The sequence below is a fragment of the Eurypyga helias genome, unplaced genomic scaffold (genome assembly GCF_000690775.1).
Source record: "Eurypyga helias isolate BGI_N326 unplaced genomic scaffold, ASM69077v1 scaffold21510, whole genome shotgun sequence".
In the NCBI taxonomy this organism is placed as follows: Eukaryota; Metazoa; Chordata; class Aves; order Eurypygiformes; family Eurypygidae; genus Eurypyga; species Eurypyga helias.
The window spans coordinates 11,927-39,381 of NW_010227992.1; the positions used below are offsets into that span (position 1 = coordinate 11,927).

Consider the following 27,455-nt stretch of genomic DNA (forward strand, 5'->3'; position numbering starts at 1 on the left):
AGCCTCTTGCAGAATAAGATGCAAGTGGGAATCAGCCCTGTGCTCGGTAAACAGCAGCCCTAACCCAAGGCCAAGATACTGCAGTAACAGGGCCATGGGCACAGGGCAGGGGGGTCCTGCCTGCACAAGCCTGTGGTTGCAGCACCCTCAGGCATTACTGATAAAGGATTTGGGATTTTTCACCTCGAGGAGTGTGGGAGGGTGTTCAGGGCCCCTCTATCACGATGAGGCCCAAGGGAAGGATTTGCTCCTCTACTTGCCATTGCTCTTCTGCTCTGCTTGAGTTTTGCCCAGTGTGGTCTGAGTGAGGAGCCTGGATATCATACGTTGAGGCCCTTGCAAAATGTGGGAGGCTGAGCCTCTCATCTCTCATCCTTCCCCTCACTGCCTTCTTTACTGCCCTTCTCTTCCTCTCAGAGAAATGGAGAAGCTCCCTCCAGGCTAAACAGAGCTGGATGCAGCGGTGGGTGCAAGGCACACCCAGCAGACCCACTGCCTATGCTGCTTGTGCGTGGCATTGCTCTCCATAGCCAGCTACAGAGCTATCCATCAATCTCACCCAACCTGAGGTCCTTTTCCTCTCTGCGTCCCCCTCCCCCAGCCCCTGCAGTAACTTGCTGCAGCAGCTTTGACCATCAGTGACGTCTGAGGGGCACAACCCTTCTGGGGCAGGGAAGGGTCATAGAAAGCGCTTCCAATGGGAGACTCGTGAAGAAGGGATGATTATAAGAAAAGAATCCCAATTAACTCAAATGGACTCTTCCTACCGCTACTTCAGCCCTGGAAAAGATCCTGCTGCAGAGTGGGGACTGACAGTGTGGCTGCCAGCATCCGTAGGGACCACAGGGCTGAGTGGGGGAGATAGCCCATCTCCAGCCACCCCATGCACAAAGGTGACCAACAATACACCCTGCCTGCAGCTAAAGCTGAGGCAGACCTATGGGGATGGCCAAACGCCCCCACGGCAACATCAACACCAACAAGGTGGCCCTGCAGCCATCCCCCACTCACCTCCAGATGGGCACAGGTCTCTCTGCGCTCCCCTGGGACATGGAGGTGGCTGCATTAACCCACAAAGTTTGGATCAAAAGGTTTGGCTGCACAGGGTGGGTGGTAGGGAGTGGAGAGAGACATGAGACAAACAGGAGCTGGGAGAGACTTGTCTCTGCTTTGCACAAGAAAACAGGCAGGAGAAAAAGAGGGAAAAACGATTCAAAGCCAGAGTAAAAGAGGAGAAAAGACACTTGGGTGGGGACCAGGCCCCCTGGGTGCAGCTCACAGAGGTGGTGGATGATGCTGGGGTCCATGGGGAGACATTGGGGCAGCAAAGTGTACCTCTTGCTGAATGTACTCTGGGGGGTTCCTTTCCCCTCTTTGGTAGCATTGGGAATCACAGACTGACCCTTTGCTCCATGGGGATGGTGGGTTCATCACTGTGTGGTTGCTGCCATGGGGTGCCTTTTCCTATCTCTTCCATGTCCCAGCCCACCTCACCTCTCCATGGTTATGGAAGGGAAAGAAAGGGCGTGAAATTTCCCACCTTCAGAGCTGCAGAAATCACATTACCCTGGTCTCCCCTGGTCCTTAACAGCTTCATTCCCACCAGGACAATCATTTGTCCCAGTGAACAGGTACCCCCATGGGTCCATGGATATGAGGGCGAGAGCATGACGTGTCCTCAGCATCACTGACTGCCACAATCCAAGAAGCCAGAGGTCTCCATCAACGGCAGAGGACCTCCTGGGTGTTTTTTATAATTTTATTTTATTTGCATGAAGATAAACTGTGCCTTTGTCTGTACAATTTCTCCTTAAATACTTGGCAACCCTTAAAAAATAACAAAAACAAACAAGAAAAAAAAAAAGGAACAGTGCAGGCTACAATATCAAAACAGTACGATGCTTGTGAATAAATAACCCCCTGGGCAGCTGGAGGACATGGCTGTTCAGATTGCACAGGGCTGGTGAATCCAGCCCTCCCAGGTCCTCACCAGACCTTCCCCTGGCAGCAGGGGCAGCATGGAGGACCCTCCTCTGCTCTCCCCCAGCTCCTAGTTGCCCGGCTCAGCCGTGGTGGTGCTGGCATTTTTGTTGGTTTTGCAACAGAAGTACTGGTTCCAGATCTGCAGGAAAGCTGTCCGGAACTTCTTGATCCTGAAGGCGTAGACGATGGGGTTCATGGCTGAGTTGCCATGGGTGAGGAAGATGGCAATGTAGGTGAGGATGTGCGGCGTCTCGCAGGATGGGCAGAACAAGGTGATGCAGTTGAGGATGTGCAGAGGGAGCCAGCTGAGCGCAAAGAGGAAGAGAACCAGTGCTAACGACTTGGCGATCTTCAGCTCCTTCCCATAATACTTCTGGGGGTCGTTGGAGCTGGAGGAGACCTTCTTGTTGAGTTGTTTGCGGATGAGGTTGAAGACTTCCAGGTAGATGAGCAGCATCAGCAGGAGGGGAGGCAGGACCCAAACGAAGAAATTGAAGTACACCATGTACTCCATGCTGATGACCGTCTCAAACTGGCACTTGATGACAAATTCTGTGTGGCTGGCGTTGAGCTCCTGAGTCCTCCGCATCTTGTTCAGGTTGTTCCAGCCAAACATAGGGGTGAGTCCCACCAGAAAGGAGACAATCCAACAGCAAGCAATGGCCACCGCTGCCCGCTGGGGAGTCACCACACTCTTATACCTGTGGAAGAGACAGCAATGGCAGGAAAGAGTTAAACACAGCGGGATGCCCTGCCTGGGGATTGACTGCTCTGCGTGGGGTGGCAGAGCCCACACTGAGATGGCATGATGCTCCTCACTCCCTTCTTTGGCAATCAACAACAGCCTATCCCGATAGATGTGTTAATGCACTGGTTTCTCTGCCTGTGCCCTGTGGAACCTCACCGTCTCCCACCACCCGCCCCAGCCCCAGGGATGGGCAGAGACCTCAGACCAGATCCTGGAGATCTGGGGGTTGATGCCAAGCCAAGAAATGCAATAGTAACCTGGAGCGTGCCTGCATGTCCAACCCCCGTATCTGTGGGGGTTTCATGTTGCTCTGGCAGCCCACCTTACTTCTGAGCACCCAAGTAGGGGTAATGCTTTCTGTCCCCCCTGCATTGTCTCCCTGCACCCGCCCTACCGGCACCCTGTCCCAGACAATTCCCCCTGCACTGGGGGAGGAAATCACCAGCAAAAGCTTCCCCTGGGACCTGCCAGGCTGGAGGAAGGATCCAACAATGATAATGGACCCTTGGGGAAGCTTCTGGGCACAGCCTGTTTCATTTCCTAATGCGCTGGGTCGATCGACAAAACCCTCTTTTCCTTATGGGCTGGTGCCAAGGGATGGCTGGGCTCTTCTCCCCCCCTGATGCCACTGGGGAGCATGCCAGGGCTGGGCTCATCTCTCCAGAGATCTCCAAGCAGGAAGTGAAGGCTGCTAGATCGATTTTTCCCTTCGGTGCTCAAAGGAAAGCTTCTTCTTGGAGGCTGAGAGGATTTGCAGCCCAAGTGTTACTGCTTTTGGTGATGCCAGTGTTAACCCGGCTGTGGGGACCATGTGGACTATGTGAACCTGGATCTTCATCCTGGTGCCCAGAGCTCTTGCTGCATGTCTGCAGGTGGAAAAATTTGAGAATTTGGGGGATTTTTAAAGCAGACAAGGTCCCAAACTCTCCCTCCTCCTTGAAGGTCTTTTCTCAAGACCCATCTCATGGGCAAAGTGTCAGGGTGGGGGCATGAAGGGTGCAGAATGGAGGTAGGGACATTGGTCCCCAGGAGTCCAGAGGGACCAGAGCCACTGATCCTGAATGGAGCCCTCTAGTCTGATGAAAGATTCCCAGCATCCTGGAGGCAGCCAAGTCCCGTGGGAAGGAGGTGGCACTGCAGGCTGCTGTTTCCTCTGAGAGCAGAGGCTGGAGTCTCTGTGATTTATTCCTTGTTGGGAGGAGAGAGGGCAGGAGACCCTGAGAAAGGTGCGGGGCAGGGAGAGCCAGGGCACAGGGAGGGTGAGGGGTGGTGGGAGTGCACCAGTGCTGTGGGACAAGTGAAGGGAACGCAGGTCCCATGGGAGCAGAGGGTGGCAGAGAGATACTGGAGGCTCTCATGGGGCTGTGTGCTGGCCTGTGCACCCCATGTCACTGATAACAGGTCCTTGGGGAGTGCTGATGTGCTCTTCCAGATGTGACACCCCACTCCCACAACCCACTCGAGGCTCAAGCATCTCCGGAGGGGAGACACTACAAATAACAGCAGCACCCCCTGCCCTAGATCCTGCCCTTTTTGCAATCCCTGTAAGACAAGGCTGTGTCCCATCTCCCCTCCCACGGGGGTCTTCTACTGATTTTGCTGAATGCACTGCAATCCCGGGTGCTCCCTGCCCTGTGGAGCTGTGCCACAGTAATCGAGGGAAGGACGAGGCTGCTGAGCCACAGCAGTTCCACGATTGCCCCCATCACCCTCCCGGGGCTTGCAGCCAGCACCCAGGCACGGATCTGCTCCCAGAGCATCCAACACTTCTCCTCCTTCCTGCATCCCTGAGTTGGGGGAGCTCAGGGGACAGTGTGAGCACTGAGTCCCTGCTGTTAGCCACAAACCGGGGCTGGATCAGAGGATTCAGTGTTCACCCTTGCAGCCAAGGCAGAGGGGATGGAGAACGGCTGCAGGGGGGGCAGCTCCAACAGCCCTGGCCCCCTGCAGCTCCACAACATTGTGTGTTGTTGCAGATGACTATCAGGACAGCTGTGGAGGTCATGCAGACCTCAGGTCCATGGGTGCATGCAAGCTCGCGTGGTCCAGATTGTATAACACACACTCACATAGCACAGCAACTGCCCCACGCACTGCCAGCTGCCCATTCGCCTCCCCACTTCAGTGCACATTCCTCCCACCTCTGCACTGCACATCCATCCCTTCGCAATACACATCCATCCTCTGTTAACACACACCCGTCTCTCCACTGAGCATCCATCCCTCTCTGCCTTGCACGGATGCCCCTACCTCACTGCACATCCATCTCTCTGCCACGATCCACATCCATCCCTCCTCGCTGCACATCCATCCCCACTCTCCCCTGCACATCCCTGGCCTGATACACACAGCAGCTGGGACGTCAGGACCTGGCTCACCCCCCTCCTCTCTTCACGTCCGCTGCGAGGTTTAAGCTTGGCACTGCGGAAGCAGCTGGCAGCTGAGAGCAAAGCCTGTCCGTGCACCCCCCCGCACATGTGCATCACAGTCACAGGAGCCATGGCTGGACCCGAAAAATACATAGAAATCAGCAGCATTTGGAGCTGGGGCTTTTGTTCCCTTTGCTCCTTCAAGCAACAAGCCAAGGGCAGAGGCAGCTGCAACACCCTGCAGAGAAACATGCTCCGAGGGGCTCATGGGTGCCCACTGTCCCCCGCAGCCCTACATGGAGGATGACAAAAACCATAAAATGACTTTGGGTTCCTCGGATGTCCACCCCACAGCATCTGGCCGTACAGCTATCCTGGGGCTCAGCTACTCTGAAGGCTGCAAATGCCAGTAAAGGAGGGAAATGCAAGATCCCACCTAACACTCAGCCCCATGGCACAGGATGTTTGGTGGAGGGAAATTAGCAGAGGGGTCAGGGACAGTCTTTGCTGGTCCTGTGCTTCTGCCTTGGTCATGCCATGAAGAAAAAGCCTTTCTCATTTACCTCATTTTGCATTAATATGGTAGGGCTGGAGTTTGAGAAGGGGCTGGGAGACAGAAACACTAGAAAATGCTGATAATGGCTCACAATTAATAAATAATCTTATTATTATCATCAGCATCGGAACAATTTCTAGCATCATTGCAATTTTATTACTACTATTATTTTTATTAACAGCTGTGACTAAAACATCCAAGATAATAGTCACCACCATCATCATACAATTTGGGTTTGTTTCCTCTGCCCGTGAGGTTTTGAGCCTGACCATAATTGCTAGATTTTCCTCCCGCCCTCCCTCACTGCTGGTTTTTGCAACATCCCTTTCCCACAGAGATGGGCATCGCCCCAAGTACTCCTGAATGTCCTGCCAAAGCCAGGAGAAAGGAGCCTGGAGGGAGCACAGCGACCATCCAGCCTCACGGATGGGCAGGAGCTTTGGTTTGCTGTGGAACAAGAGGGTTTGGAAAATAATGTGAAGAGACATAATATCAATTATCAATGGAGTGCTGTTTGCATCCCCAGAGGAAGCACAAAAAGTGATGGTTGGAGGCGGAGGCAGACAAATTGTCCCCAGGGGCTGTGCAGAGCTAATGGGGAGACATGGAGCAGGGTCCTCCAGGGAGAGGTGCTGGCTCGTAACGGGATGCGCCAGGAGATATCGCAGTCAAACAAAGTTTCTTCAGAGCGGAGTTACCGGGGGAAATGCTGAGGCCCCTCTTCTCCAGGAGATCATCAAATGCTCCCTGGGCCGTCACCCCAAGGACACTCTCTGTCCTCCTTTCCCCTCGTCATTCCCAGGCTGGATTCAACTTCTTCCCTCACCTCTTGATGTGGCCAGACCTCTCCTCTGCATCCCTCTCCTCTGCAGCCAAAGGAGCCCAGCTCAGTCCCGGACCTGCTCTTCAGGTGTCTGGCACTGCATGGTCAGAGCCCCCATGGCCATCTGCCCCCCATGGGGGACAAACGTGAAAAGAAATGCGCAGTGGCATATTCATTGCTTTTCTATTGGTTTGACTTTTATCTCAGGGTCTGGACCTTGAGAGAGATGAGGACTCATTTCTTAGATCTCCAAACACGTCAACCCAAATCTAACACTCACAAAACATTTCTTCTTGGTTTGATTGAAAAAGTTTCAAAGATTCCAGGTCTGGTTTTAATAAAATTTGTTTATTTTTCAGTCTTTCTGTGAATATCCTTTTTGCCCAGAAAATACTCGCAGTCATCCAGACAGTCCCAAGATGCGGCTTCGCTGGTCCTTGCTCTGGTAGGGTTTATGGCAGTGCAATTCCTGAGGAATTAATTCACTAATGAGGGCAGGCCATTGCTAATGAAATGAAGCTGGAGCCAACGTGGTAGGAGGAAAAGAGGCCAAGCTGACATGAAGTTCATCTGCATTATGAATGCAGCAAGGAAAAGCAGCCAGAGCATGTCCTGATCTAATTGAAAATCTCTAGACAAAAGTGCTTTGATCCCAAAGGATTTGGGGTTCTGGTCCTTTTTCCTGGCTGTATCTTTGCGTCAAATCTTTCAGTGTCCTGGGGGCCGCTGGGTGGGAAAACTTAGCTGATGGTGTTCAAAGCTGCTGAGAAATGTGAAGCTGAAATATGCAAGTGACATCGGGTTCTGTGAGAGGCAATTTCAGCCACAGCTCAGGGCTGGGCCATTGCGTGACAGAGGAACCCTGATCATAGCTACTCTGTCACCCTGGATGTGAAAAGTTTATTCCTTCTTCAGTCTCCTGTCTTGGTTATTTTCCTCCTTCCCTTCAGTTCTCTGTTGGGCTTCATTTACTTAAAAAAACCCTAAGTTCAAAATCTTGAAGGTTTTCAAGGATTTTTGGTGTATTAACTTGTCTCAGCATTGGCTTAAATGTCTTAGCACCAATGTGTTTGCATCATTTGAGTGTCTCCCCTACGTGTTCACATGACTCCTGTGTGACTGACAGCTGGGAGCTTTGCAGCTCTCCGGGGTCAAACACCAGCCGCTCTGCCCTTCAGACTCCCCACAACATCAATCCAACAACTGCAACGCTGGTGATGGCTCCGCACAGCCGGAGCTGTTGGATGGCTCCCACCATGGGCTTTTTTCACACCCTCCTGCGTCATCTCGGCAACGCTCACAGCCAGGATGGGGGTGACGAGTGGCAATGCCACAACCGTGAAGGTGAGGTGAGAAAACATCTCCTGGGCGGACGGGTGCCGACACCATTCCAACATGTTGCTCTCATGGTAACGTCACTTCTGGTTTTCCACTTCAGAAGCAACGTGGGCTTGTGACAGCAGGTGTGTTCGTGGCCATGTGAGTGGTGGCCTTGGGAGGGACGGATATCAACCAGCATCAGCCAAATCTAGCAGCTGGATGGAGTTCTCCAGGACAAATGCTCAGAAAGGAGGACACTGATCCTACTGGCATCTCCTCTGAGATGCATGGGGAACTGCGTTGATCCCAAAATCCCAGACCTGCTTTTTGTCAGATGCCAACTGGCATCTAAAGGTGTAAAAAACTGGTCCAAACCCCATGGAGAGTCTTCCAGGTGAGTCAGAAAAGTGCGTCCTTCTGCAGCAAGAACATTGGTGCTCGTTGCTGATGGAGAGCCTGTCCGGCCCCAAAACAGCCCAGTGGCCTCCAGCACAGGACTTCCAGCCTGACACGGATGACCTAGCAGAGGCACTGCCTAGTGCTCCAAAGAGATGGGGAGGATCCAAGGTGCCCTATGCACTGCCCCCTCTCAGCACCTCTGGTTGGTTGGTCTGCAAGAAATTTGAGCTGTGGGAGAAGCCTGTGAAGTGCTGGGAGGCCCATGGACAAGAGGGGACATGGTGAGAGGTGGTTGCAGCAAGGTGGTTTCCACTGTCCTGGCCTCAGACTCCTTGTGAGACCTCGAGAAACTGATTTAAAAGATGAGGAGGAAAATCCCCGCCTGTCACCTTACCCATGTCTGTTTGCTCAAGGTGAGCCAGACCTCAGCTGGAGGGGACAGTGGGGTGTAGACAACGTTGGGTTTTCAGCAGGTCCACTTTTGGTGGGGGTGCAGTGGGTTCCCACAGCAGGTGAGGCATGGATGGGGCTAGACACCTTTTACCCACCACTCACATGGATGAGAGTGCACCCCAAATCTCCTAGAACCTATCGGACACCCATCGAGACAGAACCTGGGTCAGGGGCTGCCCTGCTCCCCTCACCACCAGCTATCCCAGTCTGGAGCACACACCGGAACAGCCCAAAGAACCATGGGAGAAGGGTGCTCAGTGCTCCCTGAGCTGTGTGCTGCAAGAAGGGGTGGGCGCAGGAGGCCCGACACTGGGAATCTGCGAGGGGCTCCTGAGTGAATGCCTCCAGCAGGTGCCAGGTCCTCCCTGCTAAGCTGCTGCGAGGCCCTGTGTGTGCAAGGAGCTGTGATTTCAGAGACCAGAGCTGCCACCGCAGCTGGAGCAGCACCCTGCAGAGGGGCAGAGCAGGGCTGGGACTCCCCCACCGAGAGTCAGAGATGGATTTTCTCACTACAGTGTCCTTTCTGCTTGGCATCAGCTCTACAAGCAGCTGGCACCCTTCTAAGCCCACACTCAGTGACCTGGAACCCCAGGCTCAGCAGAGAGAGAAGCTGGGCATGTCCAACCCTCTTCTCTGAGAATCTCTGCACCCAAAACACTTCGGGTCTCCACTGCAGCAAGAGGAGATGGCACCACACCATGAGGCAGCTTAATGTAAACCTGGTCCAAAACCACCATGAGAGAGGCTGAAAGCATGTGCATTGGGGTGTACAGATACACCAGTACACTGGGTTGTGTGCATCCCACTAAAGTTCCTCCTGGTCCAGTCTGTGTCCAGGGTTTGGTCTTACCACCCTAAAATGGTATCTTTCTGTGTAGAAATTACTCTGCAACAAGTGACTGCAAAGCACAAGCAGCTACAGCTGGGTGAAGCAGCTGGCAAGTCCACTGAATGTTTCTAACTGCTTTTAATAGCCAGTAATTCTTTAATGGATAAAGGCAAGGGTGATTATGAGGCTTATGAGAACAAATACATCCTGCCAAAATTGACTGGTCCCCACACACTGAGATGCAGCGTCCCCAGGGCTTTGGTGAGTGCTTCGTTTAGCGGTGGGTGAAGCTGGAGTTGGCCACAGCTCCAGCAAACAGCAAGGAAGCTGTTTGGAAAGAGGACATTGTGTGCTTTGAGCTTTTTTAGGGCAGGTTGTGCAGGGACCTGGACCATTTGCAGCCCCCCTAAATGCCAGACAGTCTGGGGAGATGCTGCTGCCTTGGTGAGGGTTCAACCTCACCTGACACACCTCTCCAGGACCTTGGAGGCACCCTGGGATCACTGAGAAATGCAGAGGGATCTGTGCATATCCAAAAGCAGCCCTAGGGACACAAAGGTCACCCTAGAAAGAAGAGGAAATAAGGTAGTAAAGGACTTAATGGGCTAAAATGCCTGGAAGTGAGGAATGATGCTTCTACTGAGCAGCCAGGCTTTGCCAGGGTATCTTCACCCCAGACTGGCAATATGACATGACAGTCCATCAGGGATGTTCATTTAGCGGATGGCTACAAGTGTGGGAAGAGGAGTCCTCCCCAAGCTCCAGCGGGCCATGGCCTGGACACAGAGGTCAGACACATCCCCCCATCTTGCTGCTCTCTTGATGCCACCAGCCATGGTGGGACTGAGCCTCAAAGCACACATCGTCCTCGGCCCCCCTTGAGCCTGGCATCTCCAGTGGGGCAGCATCACCCACAGCCTCACAAGGCTGCTTCAAGGGCTTGTTTCCCTGTTCCCCAATACCCACACACATGCCCACACTGGCCACCTGCTTTTGTAGTCTAAACCTGACATATTTTGGGTTCCAACAAGAGGTTTGAGTTAAATCTTCCTGGAGAGACAGAAACACAACCCTTGCCACGTCTCTGGTCCTGGGATGTTAGAAGCAGCCAACCTCATGGAGCTCAACAAGGCCAAGTGCAAGGTCCTGCACCGGGGTCGGGGCAATCCCAGCACAAGCACAGGCTGGGTGGACAGTGGGTCAAGAGTAGCCCTGAGGAGAAGGACTTGGGGGTACTGGGGGGTGAAAAGCTGGACATGAGCCAGCCGTGTGTGCTGGCAGCCCAGAAAGCCAACCGTATCCTGGGCTGGATCCAGAGCAGCGTGGCCAGCAGGTCGAGGGAGGGGATTCTGCCCCTGTACTCTGCTCTGGTGAGACCCCACCTGGAGTGCTGCGTCCAGCTGTGGAGCCCTCAACATCAGAAGGATATTGACCACTTGGAGCGAGTCCAGAGGAGGCCACGGAGATGCTCAGAGGGCTGGAGCACCTCTCCTATGGGGACAGGCTGGGAGAGTTGGGCTTGTTCAGCCTGGAGCAGAGAAGGCTCCAGGGAGATCTTATAGCACTTTCCACTACTTGAAGGGGCTACAAGGAAGCTGGGGGGGAATTTTTCCAAGGGCCTGTAGTGACAGGACAAGGGGTAACGGGTTTAAATTGAAAGTGGGGAGGTTTGGATTAGATAGCAGGAAGGAATTCTTCCCGGAGAGGGGGGGTAGGCACTGGGACAGGTTGCCCAGAGAAGCTGTGGATGCCCCATCCCTGGAAGTGTCCAAGGCCAGGCTGGATGTGGCTTTGAGCAACCTGGTCTAGTGCAAGGCGTCCCTGCCCATGGCAGGGGGGGTGGAACTAGATGGTCTTTAAGGTCCCTTCCAACCCAAACCATTCTGGGATTCTATGAACATCACAGCAGCCTGGATGAGTTCATTGCCAAGCAATTGAGCACCCCTCCTGGGGCTGCTCCTGGCCTTGATGGAGAAGTAGCTGCTGGCTGGGTCTCTGCAGCCTGCTTCGTTCCAGATGTCTATGCCACTGGACTCTCTGGGCTCTGGCGATGAATCACAACCCATCTTTGGGAACAAACCACAGGCTTCCAGTAACTGCAGAGCTTCTTTCAGATCACTTCCCCAGTTGTCCTCCTCTCAGAGGTGGGACATGAGTAACCTCCATGGTAGCTCCACCATGGACCAGTGCCGACGGCTTCTTCTTGGGCGTACCAGTGGCTCCTATTGTGACAGGGGAAGGGGGAGCACAGGGGGGGTGGAGATCACGGGAGGTGAGGATAGAAAGCATGGGGACCTCACACATGTCCTTGCCCTTCAGGCTGTGTTCTGGGTGTGGAGGAGATGCTGCTGTTGTCCAAAGATGGCAAAGGAGTGCATGTCGTCGTCACTACTCAGTGAGAAAGTCCATTTCTCTCACATCGTTCCAGCAGTATCTTCACCCCAGCAGCAAATACAAATACTTCGTGCACATGAAGTTAAACTTGTTTCCAAACTGTTGTCAAACAGCCAGTGGCTGGATCCTGACACATTCAAGGGCTCTGTCACTGCGTGAGCAGCAATTCTTGGCAAGCACCACTCACCTGGTGCTCAGCCCCCTTATCCCACATGTGGGTGGAGGTTAAGCAGGTGGCTGGGGACACCCAGGGCATTTGATGCCTCATGAAAATTATGATTTCACATGTGCTGATCAGGGAGTGCTGCCCTCTAACCCCAGGCAGACCCTCCATGCCCCAAAGGGAGTTGTGAGACCACCTAATGCAGCACCGAATGCACTCAAGGGCACTGAGTACCCACGCTGAGGTGTTCATGCTCCGGATGTGTCACCCTCCTGATGCTGTGTGACAGTTGTGGGGTTTTCCTGGTGTCCCTGTTCAATGGGGTACAAGTTGTACTGAACTACAGATTTGCTGCCTGCTTCCTGACGGGCTAAGAAGAAAGATTTGGTCTCCCACACACAGGCAGCCTCAGGGCTCCCTCCCAGCTCCACCATGTGTGGTCACAGCCCTCCAGGATTTTTCTGGACCACTGGCTTCTCCCTCCAGGACCCTGGGGTAGATGAGAGTGAAATGATTTAACACTACTTGCAATCATAAAACAAGCTGTGGAATCTCAGAAATAGGGGGAAAAAATGTGATGTTCTTGGGTTTTGGCTCCTGGTTTCAGACAGGAGCATTCTTCAGCATTTCTCTGCAATGCAAAGCATGAGAAATGCTGCTTTAGATGAGAAAAGGATCAGAAGTTGAGAGTCTTCTGCAGTATCAGGACTTTTGGGGATTAGGACACATAGTCCAGTCCCTAAGAGATGAGGGTGAAATTATGAAAGCTGGCTACACACTGCTGGACAGTGTGATGGGCATGATGGACTTGTTATCTGTGCTAACCCCATGAAATAAATTTACTGGACATTTTTAGCACCTAAACAGTTTCGTTGTCAAAACCAGAAATTGGGTGTGCGAATATGTCCTTGGAGAGGAGTTCGGGTCTGAGTCTGAGGTGGGTCACACACGCCCCCATCACATGGTTGAGCCTCTGTTATGCTGGGAACAACCCCACCTCCAGCAGAAGACTGTTTCTGAAGGGCAAGGTTTCAGCGGGAGACACTAAAAACCAACATGCATCCCGCTCTGGACAGTGTGCTGGAAGTGTTTCTCACCCAACGTCATGGTTGGGGGATTGATGTGCTTGGCCAGAAGTCTTGGGTCACCCACCCCCACCATGCTGGACCGTCGCCCTGTGGATCTGGCCACCTCAGTGGCTCTCACACATCAGCCTTGCGCCTGCCGTGGTGATTAGCTGGGAGCTGATTACCCAGGCGTGGCTCAGCAGCTGGTCCTGTGTGTCTCTGCATGTCACCGTGTGATTACAGAAGTCAGGGCGATGTACTTGTGCAGTATGAAGGAGAAGGAATAAAAGGCAGCTTTGGCTACCTTCAGTGTAAATCCAGGACTTTGCTGGATAAAAGCAGTGTTTTTTCAATTACTGTTTGTATTGTAGCTGAATTTTTCTGTGCACTGCATATTTTTGCTCTTTATGCAAAAAAAACCTTTTTGAAATGAGGACTCTCAAAGTCAACCCCCAAAATGCAGAAGGGAGAGGGAAGTAGGGAGGATGAAGAAAGCAAGCTCTAAAAAACATGTAAAATGCCAAATGTGGGCTTTATGAGAAGTGGAAGAGAGACAGCAGATATAAAATGCCTGGTGTGACTGGGCTCCGAGAGCTGTTATGGCTCACACCCCATCCCACAAAACGCTGTGGCTTGCAGAAAGCTGGCCATGCTAGGAGGAAGATGCCGGCTAAGGAAGCACCTCATACTACCTGTACAGCACCAGGACGGGCTGCCCAGTGCCACCATCCTTCCCTGCCTGTTACCACCATGCTCTGTGAGCGCTGCTAAATCAAAGGACAAATCAGTACCCAGAGGAGACCTCCAACCTCGTGAGTCTGAAAAGCACTGAGCGCCATTAAAAAGCAGGAGCAAATCAGAGATCCCAACTGGAAGGGAAATAAGAGGGGTCTTTGAGACCTGCTGTTGGCTTTTCATCTGCATTTGACAGGACATTGTGCTCTGCTTCTTGGATGAATGGGAGGCAGGAAACTGGAGATAGCATCTCCTGTTGAGGCATTAACCCAGCTATGAAGCAGGGCTGAGGTGGGTCTTTATCTCTCCAATGCAGAAGGACTCTTCAGAAAAAGACATATCCTAAATTACAGCCGGAACAAGAGATTAGTATCAGCTGCCTTTTAATTTCTTGGGTTTTACACTTCTATTTGCTAACCTGACTCCTGATTTTACAGTCAACAACTGCACTCCTCAGTTTCTTAGGCTACAACTTGTGACTGCTGTCCAGGATCCTCACAGCACAATTTATTGCTGTAAGGGGAACATTTCCCTTCTTGCACTTAGCCCAGTTCAAAGATTAGTACATTCAAGACTGAAAAATTGGCTGGGAGCTCATAAAATGAGGGAGGTTGCTTTCCGCCCAATGTCTAAATGAGAATTAGGAGTGCCAATGAGATCTACTGTTTCTAAACCTCAGAGGACACGGTAACCCAAAACAACCAGTTCAGCCTCTTCTGTCCAAGGCATATTTTCCCTGATTAAAAGATCAATTTCAGATGCAAAAAGCAGTTGAACTAATTCTTTTGAGTTGGCTATATGTACTTTCAATTAGTGAAAATAATTTTGGAGACGCCATTTCATGCTATAGTTGACTTCCAACTTCTGTCCAAACACAACTTGTCACAAAACTTGAGTAAAACCTGTGTTATTCACCTCTCCACAACACCGTAAAAATGGGATGAGTGAGGATCAGAGTACATATGTGTCAAGCCATTAAGTTATTTACGTTGGGATGAATCTCTCCAGTGCAGATATACATATCTTGATCAGCCAAATGAAATGCCAAATTGAAAGTGAAGGCTCCAGTTAACACCGCAATCAGATGTTCCCTCACAGCAGAGAATCAATCTTTCGCCAGGAAAACAAATAAAAACTGCAAAGGCAAAGCAGGCCTGAAGTTTATTATTTAAACTCTGTTTCATCTTTCAGATTTAGAAGATTATTTATTCCCTTGGAGGAAAACTGATTGACCTTGTTGCCTGGAAAGAAGCAGCTCAGTGTTACTATCAGGTTGGTGGAGAGAAAGAGCTGAGACGCAAGACCAGGAATTGCAGCGAAATGCATCAGCTGGGCAATAAGTTACACCCTGTGCATCTTCCTAATCACTCTGGCAGTAAAATCCGGGCAAGGAACAACGGGCAGACATAGCCGGAGCCTGTCCAGGCAGCCTGGCTGGTGCCGGGCATGGAGATGAAGGATGCATGGCACACCAGGACCAACTCCTCCCCAAGCACCAGGACTGTGCTGGTCCCCGTGAAGCCTGTGAGGGACCCAGCACCCCCCTTCCCTGGTGCACAAGGGACATACGGTGCTGCAAGAGGGTCCCCAGGCTGCTGGAAATGGAGGTGCTTTGCTGGGGCTGTGTCCCTTAGGGCAGGGGATGGCCCTATGGAGGGTGGCCAACGGCGTGGCTGACGCTGCGAGCGTCAGGAGGGTATAAAAGCGGGGGTGGCTGCTGGTATCAGAGCCCCTTGAGCTCTCTTTGAGCAAACAGACACCTCTGAGCACCTGTGTAGATCCGAACGTGGGGAACGATCTCCCTTAAAATAAACCCCTCTCGCCTGCACCCACATGAGCGTCCGCCAGGCTCTGCACAGGCTTTGCCATGTCCATCTGGATGCTGGCTGTGCTCTGAGCTCTCTCCCAGCCTCAGCTCCTCCGTGCTGCAGGCAGATCCGTTAACACTGAGAAAAATGAGTGTGTCGTTTTTGCATGTTACCAGGTTTAAGTCACTGAGTGTTGCTACCAGTGCAGATAAGAAAAAGAAGTAATTTAGCCTGTAAGACTGTGCTAATGATGGCTGTGCCTGAGACAGCATTTCTCAGCATCGGCCCCTTGGTGCTTTTGGAGAGTTTGTAGCATCATTCCCTGTATGAACAGATGGGGAAACTGAGTCGTGGTGAGGGGACTATGACATGCCAAGTGAAGCAAGATGAAGTGAGTTCAATGAGAAAGCATCCCCAGTGCCAGGAGTTGGCAATTCCCTTATTTGAAGGAGGCCAAGAAAAATCATCCTGGTTTCTGGATGTAGGGAGAGAAATGGCCCAGAGCCAGCCATGCCAGCAATGTCCTGGCTTTCTGTGCTCTCACCCTCCTTTGAGGAGTTATTGCCACCCCAGGCAGGGTCTGGGACTGGGAGATGTCACCTCCCTGCCTGGGTCCCTGAGGTCCTGCTTGCACTGGTACCCACGGCTCTGCGTGCAAAACCACCACAGCCAGTCTCAGGGACAGCATGGACAGAGGCTGGTGAGGCAGACAGGGAGTGGGGAACAAACGCCTTTCCTCCTCCAGCTCCCTTTTAGTTAACAGGAATTTTTGTTCTGAACAAAAATCCAGCCAAACTGCCCAAGACTGATGGCTGCTGAACATGGTCAGGGGCTCAGTGCTGGCAGCAAAACACAAGCAAGGAAGGGATGGGGGGGAAGGATGGAAAAGGCAGCAAGAGATGGGTCAAGGTCGTAAGGAGGAGCTGCTGTGCCCCTCTGCTTGGTGCTGTGAAGGGCAAACACAGATTACAAAACTTTCCAGTGTGATCCTGCTCTTCACTGACCTACATCCCCAGAAATGGTCCTTTCTTCCCTATTTGCTCCCCATCTCCCATCTGGCCTTTAGCCCATAGGCAATTACTGCCTGTGCTCTATAGGAAGGAGGATCTCAACCTCTTGGACTTTATACTCTCCCGGTGATGGTATCACCATGATGCCTCCTTAATACCCAGACCTGCCTGTTCAGCTGCCCTCCTGTTGGAAAGGCAGCTACGTGACCAGTAGCAGGGCAGTGGGGCTGGGTGATGGCAGAGCAGGGGGTGCTCAGCTCATTGCTATTCTGCAGAATACCTCTCTGGCTGTGGGACGTTTTTGTGGCCGCCTTGGAGAGCATCAATTGCTCTTTCTTGCAACTGGGCATCCTGCGTAAGAGCCGTGTGCCTGCCCCGGCAGCTGGGCAGCCGTGCTGCCAGACAAGGCATCACCCTGCCAGGAGCCTGACAGCCTCTGGGTCAGCTAGTTTCCCATTTCATGGGCTTGCAAGTTCATGTCACCTTGGATGAGATGTGTCACAAAAGGACTAGCTCCCTGGGACCACCCCTCCCAAGCCATCTGCAGCCTACACACTGGGTTTTCTGCAGCCCTCAGCTCCTTCATCTATCCCTGCTAAACCTTACATGATCACTTTGAAAAAATCACTAATTTATCTCCAGGATGGCAGCCTACACACTGGGTTCTCCGCAGCCCTCAGCTCCTTCATCCATCCCTGCTAAACCTTACACGATCACTTTGTAAAAATCACTAATTTATCTCCAGGATAAACCAATGCTGTTCATAGCAGCTCAGATCTGCTGTCTGTCATTTCCCCAGGCTCTGAGATGGTGCTGTTGTCCCCAAAGGGATAAGCCTCTAAAGCTGTCCCCATCCCTCCCAGGAGTCTCTCGCCCGCATGGTCTCCGCCCTGCTCCATGTCCCGCTGTCTGCAGGGACCACAACTCCCCATGACCTGAGTCTAGGCTTCCCTCACACCCCTGTGGGCAGGACCCTGCAGGGTTTATTCCCTGTCCTTGCTCCAGCCAGAGGTGTTCTTCCAGCCCATCAGTTTCTTTCCACTCTGAAATGATTCCCATGTGTGTCACACAGAAACTCATCTCCCAGGTCATTTCATGACATTGCTTCATCCATGTTTTCCTCCTTTTTCCCATTCTTCTGTGTTGCAGTGACCTTTCTATCCCTCCACTGCCTCCACACCAGAATATAGACCTGCCAAGACACTGACTTTCTGAATTTCAGACCCTTCTTGACTTCCACATGTCTGCTCCAACCAGCCCCACCAAACACCCTCTCCATGTCGAGGCTTGTGCTGTGACTCCCTGGGATGTGTCATTCCCATGAGTCTCTATCAGGCTGATTTCAAGCATGACCATTTGATGCAGTGGCTCCGTGGTCCCCATTCCTGCCCAGCCCTGCCTGCTCTGCCTTGAAGGCCCAGGGACTTTCAGGTCCCAGGCCACCCAGCTGGGTGGGTCCCTCTGGAGCACATCCCCACATCCCTTGTGTTTGGGTAAAAGCTGCTTTGAGATGTCCTAGACAGGAGATCGCGTTGGGTCTGGCCGCACTTACTGCAAATTGCAGCTGTGGGTCTGGGGGTCCCTCCTGATCAGACTTTGAAAACAGAATCTGGTGGGCCTTGTCCCAGCTGTCTCCCATCCAAGCTCATGGCAAAAATCCCTTTCTGGTCAACAGTCAACCTAGCAATTTCAAGACTGTTAAGCTTATTCTAATAGTGCGAAGGGACTAAAAAAAGCATGCTATGGTGCGCCCTGGGGTGCCAAAGGAGCTGCGAGTGGCTTGGCTGTTGGTGGCCGCATGGCATACGTCTGGTCAGAGCAAGACAGATGCCACATGCAAGTGCCAAGGGCTCAGCAATGGCACAGAGACCAGCCTGCGGCTCCAGAGCCAATCGCTGGGGAGGGGCTTGTTGTTGGGTCTGAGGCAGAGGAGTGACACCCAGCCCTGACCCCCTAAGTCACTTATTTCTGCTCTAGCACCTGCTCTATCCAGCATGGAGTGGAGGTGGGATCGTTACTGTAAAGACTGAGTGATGATGACACTTCCCACTGAAGGAGTAACATTCTCCAATCTCATGGGTGGGGGAAGACCTAGGACCTCCCATCAAAGGGCTCTGGCATGCCCTGAGACAGTCCCAGCACCGGATGGCTGCGGTGATGGCACACACCATGGTAAGCAGGTCCTGACTCACTCCTGACACGCTGCCTGCAGGGCCAGGCTGAGCTGGCGGGGACTGGGCGGGCCGAATCAGCAGTTTTTGCTCTGGCAGAGCCTCATTCTGTAGGGTGTTTCTCACATCTTATTGCCAGAAGCTGCACAGGGTCCTTGGAAAGCCCTGGACACCAAGCCCAGCGAGCACCACCATCACCTCCACCAACCCAGTGCCCTTGGAAACACCCCCAACACTCCAGAAAATGCAAAAACCATCTCTGAAGTACTCCGTGGTATTGCTGGAAGTGTGATTGTCTGTCTGGGTGTTCCCAGGTGTTTTGGGGGCTCTGCTGCTCCACCATGTGTCTGATGGACTATCCTACCCTTTGCCTGCAGTGAGGCTCCTCACCGTACTCACGTCAGACACCTCACTGTCCATCCCACCATGTCCGGGTGGCCCTGGCTGTTGGCGCTCCTCACCTTTTGCTCAGTGAGGACCTTACGATCAGTTTACATCACTGGGATAAAGAAATGCAAGTTGGCTAGTGTCACATCTGCCTCCTTTGTAGAGTCGGTCCTCAGGGTGATGGTCCCCAACACACCTGAATCACTGCTATGGGCCCTTGCTGTGTTCCGTCTGCCCATCTCCACCTGGCTTGATGTCTGTGTTCCCTGCAGGATGAATTCGTGGGCAGGAGTCCCCTCACTGAGGGCATCATCCCTACAGATGTGTCGTGGTCTCTTTTGACTCTCTCTTGAGGGATGGAGATGCTGTCACTTCCAATTAGATCCGACTGCTGACAAGAGTGACTTCTGGCATGCTTGACTCCAGGCTCTGCAGACCTGGGACCTGCAGACCAGGAGGATACCCTCCTGGATAACCTCATTTCATCGAGTTATTCCCCCACAGTTCACCATGGCGTGGGCTGGGGCTATGGAGGAGCCCGGCTGCTGCGTGCCCTGGGCACAGTCATGACGTGAGACCAGCTGACCCCTGCACAGTGCATGGACAGAAAGGCCAGGTTGTCCTGGCATATCACAGCTTCCATACCTGCTGTGCACAAGCCTCCATTCCCACCTGGTGGGGTCACCCTGAGTGAGCCATAGTGCTTCTCTGTGCCTCAGTTTCCCTGTCTTCAAATGTGCTATTGCCCTTACTGGAAACATACCTTCACATTTACTGGTGATGCATTGTCAAAGGTCAATGCTTCAACCCGCAAATCAGTAGAAATGTGGAAAGAAAATCAATTAAAATATTCCCAGAGCATGATTTTTGGGTGTAGCAGGCAAAGACCAGCAAGAAGGAGCTGGTTTTCATTTGTTACCCTGCAGCAAAATGCAGGCAGGCGTAAGCACTGCTGAGGGGACAGATGTCAACTCACAGCTAACGGGGTCAGGGCGAAATGACACCCAGGGCAGATTACCCAGCACCGGGAACACGTCCTGCCCTGCTCAGAGATACAGGAGAAGGGCTGGGATGAGAAGGGGTGCCGCTGCCCAGGAACCTGCCCAGGGTCTCTGGAGGCCACACATCTCACCTTGCTCTTTTCATCCAGAAAATTTGGGAATAACCTCAGATATCAGCTAGTTCAGAGCATCCCTGCACAAAATGCTGGTGGTAATGCTTTTCTCCCCTTCCCTCTGTGCTACTGAGAACGGAACATCCCATGGTCAGAGTCTCACTGCACCCCAAGGAAGGGGACACCCGCAAACCCCAGCATTTTCCCTAACAGCCCAGGAGCTGGGGGACACTGCTTACAGCCCAAGTCGCTTCCCTCTGGCTGGCATGGCAGCGTCTGGAGCTTTTTCGAGTGACCTGATTTTGCATCTGTTGGCAAGCATCTCGTGATGCTGCTGCAGCAGCTGTGTGAGCCTAATCCAGACGTCTCCTCACTGAGGGAAGAGTCCTTGTGGCTTTGATCTCTGACTTAGCATGCTCTTAGCTGAAAATTACTCTGCAGATCAGAGCCTCATGCTGAAAACCAGCTCACCTGGGTATTTACCAGGATTTCAAGACCAATATAACCTGTTGGTAAATGTTTTCCCATTTCCAAGGCTCCGAGTATTTTGGTGATACCAGAATTGAGCTCCTGGCACAGCTGTGCACCCCGGATCTGGTTTGAGCAGTGCTCGGTGTGAAATGGTTGCTCTGATTTAGCACCCACACGCTGAGCTGGTGCTGGAAACTGCAGTTTGGAAACAGCCCAAAGTACCCAGCAAACCTCCCTGGACTGTGATTTCTGCCTTTTATTCTCCATCCTTGGTTCAGATCTGCCTGTTTCTTGGGGATTAAGGTCTCCGTAGATCATGCTTGTTTGCTAAAATTATACCTGGCAGAGGGCAGCAAGGGAAGAAACAAAAGAGGCAACTGTGAAGACCTGCCAGATCCCAACATTTCTCTGTTTTAGTAAAAATGGGAGCATTTTCCTTGGAACTTCAATCTGCTTTCACATTGTAAGGATGGATGGCATCTTTCCATTGACTAATGGAGTTTGAAAGAAACCTTGATGAGCTCCTGGGCACAGGAGTCCCCCTGCAGCCCTCCAAGCTCGTGCTCCCGGTGCCGCGTCACCTGGACACTTAAGAAATGTTTCCTCTGAATTTAAAAATAAGCCCCAGAAGAGCCATGGTTTGGCTTATTCACTTGCCTGCCTGGGCAGGATCACTTGCTGCTGTCCTTGTTTATTGTCTGCTGTTTTGGCCAGGTTGGCTACAGACATCCCCAGTCACCCTTGCCTGCCTGGGGACATATGGAACACATCACCTGGCCGGCAGATTGCCCTCAGAGGTGACATACATTTCCTTTTCTTAATTTCATCCTATTGCTCTGGGTTGAAACTCTCATGCCAGCCTGAAAAATTGCTTCTGAATTTTGACCGCTCCCCATTTTGGTGGGCACCATCCCCAGGTCCTACAGGCACTGGGGCCACCACTTATCCCAGCCTGGTCTGAAACCTCTCCATCTCCATCCTGGACACATCTGCTGGGTCTCAGAGCCCAAGTGCCTAGGGAAGTTTCCTGGCATGTAGTGTTGGGAGTGCTGGAAAGATTTCCCATGGGCCCTTAGGTGCCTGGGATTTTGGGCCAAAGCAGGGTCTCATCCTGATGTCTTCCTCATCCCCTCTCTCATGGATGCTGGGTGTCCATCGCTCTCCTGCCAAGGCCCTTCATGAACTGTCAGTGGAGGGAAGGGGGGAAAACCATCTTGGACGTGTGCCCTGCTCCACGACCCAGCTGGCTGAGGGTAATAAGACTTTCTAGGCTTCCCTGTGACCTAGCCCCAGCTGGCCCCATGCCTGTGGCCCTTGGCAGGCCTGGAGAGAAGGGGAAAGAGCGCTCCAATCCCAGCAAGAGCCTGAGCTCAGGCAGCAGCTGAAAAACAGGGAGGTCAAGGGGAGAACCCTTCCCCCTTCTACCAGCAGGTCCATGCAAAGGCTCACAGGCTACCTGCACGTCTTCTTGCCTCCTGGCTTGCAGGCACTGCAGTCCAAGGCCAAGGGATGCTCCTGCCATCCTTGAGCTGTTTTATCTCCTAAGGCTCAGGACAAGGCACTTTTGAAAGAGCAAAGAGTACCAGCGCTGTCTGCAGAGCCTCCTGCAGAACCTGCTTTACCCTGGGGTCTGCTGCTGCTGCTGCACCCCAGCCTCCTGCACTCCCCTTTCCTAGCAATCTGCAGCCCTATTTGGTCCAATTTCCATGGCTCCGCAGCCTCACGTGCGCATTCAAACCCTTCAGCAACACAAAATGCAGCTCGCCCCAGCGGGATGCTCCTCAGGATGCTGCAGGGTAGGAAGGGCAGGGCTGGGGAGTGGCACAGAGGGTGGGGGTCCCTGCCATGCAGTGAGAGTCCTCATGTCCAAGGACTCTCAGTACCAACAGATTTGTCCAGGATTTCTCTTCCTGGCATATGTTTCAAAGCTTATGAGGAAAGAATTGGTGGTCCAGGGGTAGGACCCTCAACAAAACCTCGAGGTGGGACCAGGCTGCATCTGTGCATCCAGCCCCCAGCCACCAAGGGGCTGTGGTTCAGCTGACTCATTCTGCCACAGCCCTCTCCGAAAAACCCAACACAGCAGCTCAGAGTGGAGCCGGGGGCCTCCAAGTCAGCCTTGGAGCGGAGGCTGGCGCCAAAGGAGCTGCATCCCCTCACAAACATCCCTTCGGCACTGTCCCCCCCAGCATCCTGCCGCCAGCCGCCGGGATGCTGAGGGGCCAGTTCCTGCCGGACACCCCCGGCTGGCTGCTTCCCCTCCCTTTGAACTCGTTTCATCTTCCCTGAGTGTGCAAGCGGGAAGTTTGGGCTGGGCTTGGGGTCCCTGCTGTGCCTGGGTGGGGGGATGACAGGACGGGGGTCATTCCTTGCCGCCAGGCTGGGAGGAAGGATGCAAGAGGGGAGATGTGAGCTTCTCCACCAGTGTGAAGGCAGCAAACCTATTTTAGGTGGTTTCCAGCTGTTTCTAGTGGTTCCTGTGGAGGCTGGGGAGCATGGTACCCTCTGCTCCAGCCTGCTCAACCCAAGCGATGCTCTCGCATCCCTCCATAGTCAAGAAAAGGCCCACTGGGGGAAGGCAGCCTCCTCCAGACCCCAGCAGCGGGGATGGGTGTTACCCAGGGGTTTGGGGCACAGGGAGAGGGTTTGGTTGGATATCACACTCTCCTGATCATGTTGGGGGCACAGGGCATGCCCTGGTTTGCCTCTGAGAGCAGGAGAAAGGTGATGACAACTCAGAGCCATGCAAGACCTCTACGAATCTGCCTCCACCTTACATGAGTAGCCCACATTCCTCAGTGTTTCTGTATCCATGGGAAACATGACCGTGGGAGCCAAGGAGGATACCTGAGACAGAGCATTGGATGCCACTTGGGCAGCTTTTGCTGCCATCCCAAGACACTTTACAAATGTCTCAGGGCACCATTTGCTCAAGATGCTCCTAGCAAACACCCATCCACAGGACAGCAAAGTTCCCCGTCTTCCCCAGGGATTGCTCTCCGGCTGGGTCCACGGGCAGAGGATGGGTCCACATATTTGCTGGAAGAGGAGAAAACTTGTAGGTTGTTCCCCCTAGCTCAGCAGCCAGGAGCCGGAGACAGGCAGTGATGCACTGTGTTTCTCTCTCCCTGCCAAGCTGCGCTTCCAGTCCCTGCTCTACCTAATTAAATAGAAAGCCTGGAAAGTCCAGTGGTGACTTTGCTTCTCCTTCAGACAACCCTTCCCAGCCAACAGTCCCGTTGCCTTCTCCCTCGCGTTGGCCAGTACATGACAGGGACGTAGAAACCCTTGTGCACCCCTTCTTGGAACCTGAAATGCAAGTGGTGACTCGCTGGGGACCCCTGGAGTGGAGACAACATTTGTGGGGCGGTTGGCATGAGGATGGAGCAGGGATGCACGGGGCCTCTCTCCTTGTTCCCAGTCCCTGTCGGCTGCCTCTATGAAATGCATTTCCCTTCCCGCTCTCCCCAAGCCTCAGCAGAGACAGGGCTGCCTGTGAGCAGACAGTGGGGCCGGGGATATGGGGGATCCCCATGCACAACAGCCCACAAGATCCCCTCGGCCATGCCAGGCCATGTGTGCGTCACGCTGGCAAGCATCCATCCCATACCAGGCTTATCTGGAGACCTTCTCTGGCATGGGATCGAGCTGTGACATGCATGCTGTCTGCTGCCCCTGTCCCTTCCCTGCTCAGTGCTGGCCATCCGTGTGCCAGAGGGGATGTCCCTGCTCCGTCTCCTGGCTGTCCCAGAGATGTGGCTGAGGCAGAGATCCCTCTGCATCACTCCCCACCTGCCTGCAAATCTCCGAGGGATGCCACAGCTGCCCAGGGATATGAACAGCTCTCCCTGAGGTCTCCCAGGCACGAGTGGCCACACAAGCCCTGCTGGGGACCCGAGTCCTGCTGAGATGTCGCAGGTTCTCAGCACCCAGCACCAATTTGCACACTGGTGGCTTCGGTGTCACAGTGAGGAGCAACACCATGAAGCCCTGATTCGAGCTGTCAGTGCTGTAAAAATGTTTTCAGTATCATCTTTTAGCATCTAGCAACAAGTTGGGAGAAACCTGAGTCATTTCATATTCAGGGAGTATTCTTTTGTGGTGTTTTCTGTCCTATTTGCAATCTACAGTGTTATTTTGCTACTGCTGTGTGTAGGGCACAAAAATCACCTGAAATCACTGCATTTGCCAACAGCCAGCAATTCATGGCAGGGAAAGAAGGAAACATCCAGGGATGAGTGAATGGGAGACCTGGTGAAGCCAAACCCTTCTTGTTTGGTCTATGAAGCCTTTTACTATTAAAGTAGGCTAGAAACAGTCAGAAGAAAATCTCATTATGTGCTCATTATGTGCTCCAGCAAATAACAGGATGACAAAATTTCGAGTTGATACTGCATGAGTAAAATGCAGCACAGGGGTTCTTACACAGCAAAGGTGACTCTAACTTAATACTGCTCCCAGGAAAGCTCCTGGGCTAAGGGCAGAAATCTCTCCAGAAAGGCCCATGTGATTTTCGGAGGCAGCAAGGGAGGAAGAAAGACTGGGATTGTCAGATAAGACAATCTGGACAAGAGGAGGCTCCAGAAAGACCTTATTGCAGCCTTCCAGTACTTGAAGGGGCTACAAGGAAGCTGGGGGTGACTTTTTACAAGGGTCTGTAGTGACAGGACAAGGGATAATGGGTTTAAATTGAAAGTGGGGAGGTTTGGATTAGATATCAGGAAGAAGGTCTTCACAGAGAGGGTGGGGAGGCACGGGGACAGGTTGCCCAGAGAAGCTGTGGATGCCCCATCCCTGGAAGTGTCCAAGGCTAGGCTGGATGAGGCTTGGAGCAACCTGGTCTAGTGGAAGGTGTCCCTGCCCATGGCAGGGGGGTTGGAACTAGATGATCTTTAAAGTCCCTTCCAACCCAAACCATTCCGTGATTCTATGATAAATGACAGATGAGAGCTAGGCAGCACTGCTATGTGTGAAGGTGCAGCCCTCACACCCCTGCACCCATCCCCATGGCACAGTGGATGCAGGAGGAACAAAAAAAGCACTGAGAGCAATGACAGGGTGAGAATCACTTTGGTTACACCGACGGGCTGGAAGACGAAGATTTTTCAGGCTGGGGAGCGGGGGGGAAATCACACTTGGGGAGGAAGTCGGGAACAGCCTGCGAAATTGTGTAGCAGTGAGGGTGTGGGCAGGGGCTGTGTTTTTATCCTATGCCTCTGCCTTACACTCCTTCACCAAGCAGCCAAAAAAACCCAAAGCAACAGATCTCTGGCCTGATCCAGTGGATCTGAGGACACCGAGCACTCCGGAGCAGTCAGTTGATCCCGACGCAGGTGCCTCCTGTCCCTGTGCAGAAAGGTGATTCCTGCCCTAGGAAGGGTTTTAGAGCAGCTGGGCAGCACCTAATACAAGGGCACTGGGTCCCTTTTGGGGGGGGTCTTTGTGCTGATGAAGGGTCGCGGACCCTTCCTGCAAATGGGCAGGAGCATGTGTCTGAACTGCAAAGGGGTCAGTGGGGTGACACGAGCTGGGTGTGTGCTCAGCATTCCTGGCTGGGCTGAGTTTTCCAGCAACGCTTGCAGCAGCATGAGCCTTCCCGGAGCCGACAAGCCCTGGAAAGGTGTCTCTGCAGCCCGGGCATGTCCTCGAACATAGCAAGGGGGACCAGCAACAGTGACTGCACAGAGGGGGGCTGAGGTGGGATGCATGGGCTGCACTTGAGTGACACCAGTGCTGGGGTCACATTTCCTTCCAGACACCCCAGCCCCACGGCTGCCTCCCCCCAGCCCCAGGGGCCGCAGCACTGCATTGGTGGGGAGGGAGCTGGCCAGGAAGCGGCTAAGTGTCCCCTCGTGGAACAGCTGAGTTCAAATACAGTTCATCCCCCTATGCCCCACAGTACTTGCTATGGGCTTGGTTTTGACAGCAGATACAGACAATGAGAAGAGAAAAAAGAGGGAGAAGAGAAATTTGTGGGGCACCCCATAGTCTGTCCTCGGTGAGCCTACTCCATGACACATGCCAGCTGTCACCTTTGGTCCCTCAAAACTCCAGAGCTGCATCCCACATGTCCATGAGCGAGCAGGTTATCGCCCCTGGGCTCCCGGACTCCCCATAGCAAGGGAAAACCTGGGTTAATGACAAATCTATCATCCCCTTTCCATTCCCTGAAGCACCCACTGGTGCTCTCCCCCGTGCAGTGGGACATACTTTGTCCCGGACACGGGCACCCTGCCTGCCAGCTGCCTCCATGCTGTCTCTGCCTGCACACCCAGCACTCCCTTGAACCCCCAGGTGAAGCTGCCAGAGGTTCTGGGACCTTCCCCAGCCCAGCCTGTCCCGATTACTGCTGCAGATGTTCCCTGGCTGGCAACAAGGAGAAGACCTTTGTCCCAGTGCCTCTGCAAGAGTTTGGGGCATCCTTGCTCCCTGTTAACCCCTGCAACAGCCACCACAGAGCCCATCCTAACGCGTTTTCCTACCTGACAGGAATCTTCACCCGCAGGTATCGATCCACAGCAATGGCCAGAAGCGCCAGGATGGAGCTCTCGGTGAGAATGAGGACGGGACAGGCCACCATGAGGCAGCTGTAAAACTCCGTCTGTGGCCCGATGTTGATGATGATGGCCAGCGGGATGACCAGGGCTCCCACAGC

The 27,455-nt window shown here is 53.1% G+C and overlaps 1 protein-coding gene across 1 annotated transcript in view; it reads right to left on the reverse strand.

Moving 5' to 3' along the window:
• Positions 1-1,867: 1,867 nt before the first annotated feature.
• The window catches only part of ADORA1 (adenosine A1 receptor), a 25,776-nt gene continuing 188 nt past the window's right edge, over positions 1,868-27,455 (reverse strand). Inside the window, 2 exon segments of the mRNA XM_010158163.1 lie at positions 1,868-2,684; positions 27,283-27,455. The exon segment at positions 27,283-27,455 is cut by the window's right edge and continues 12 nt beyond it. Of these exon segments, the coding sequence (XP_010156465.1) occupies positions 2,051-2,684; positions 27,283-27,455 (807 nt within the window). The 3' untranslated portion in view covers positions 1,868-2,050.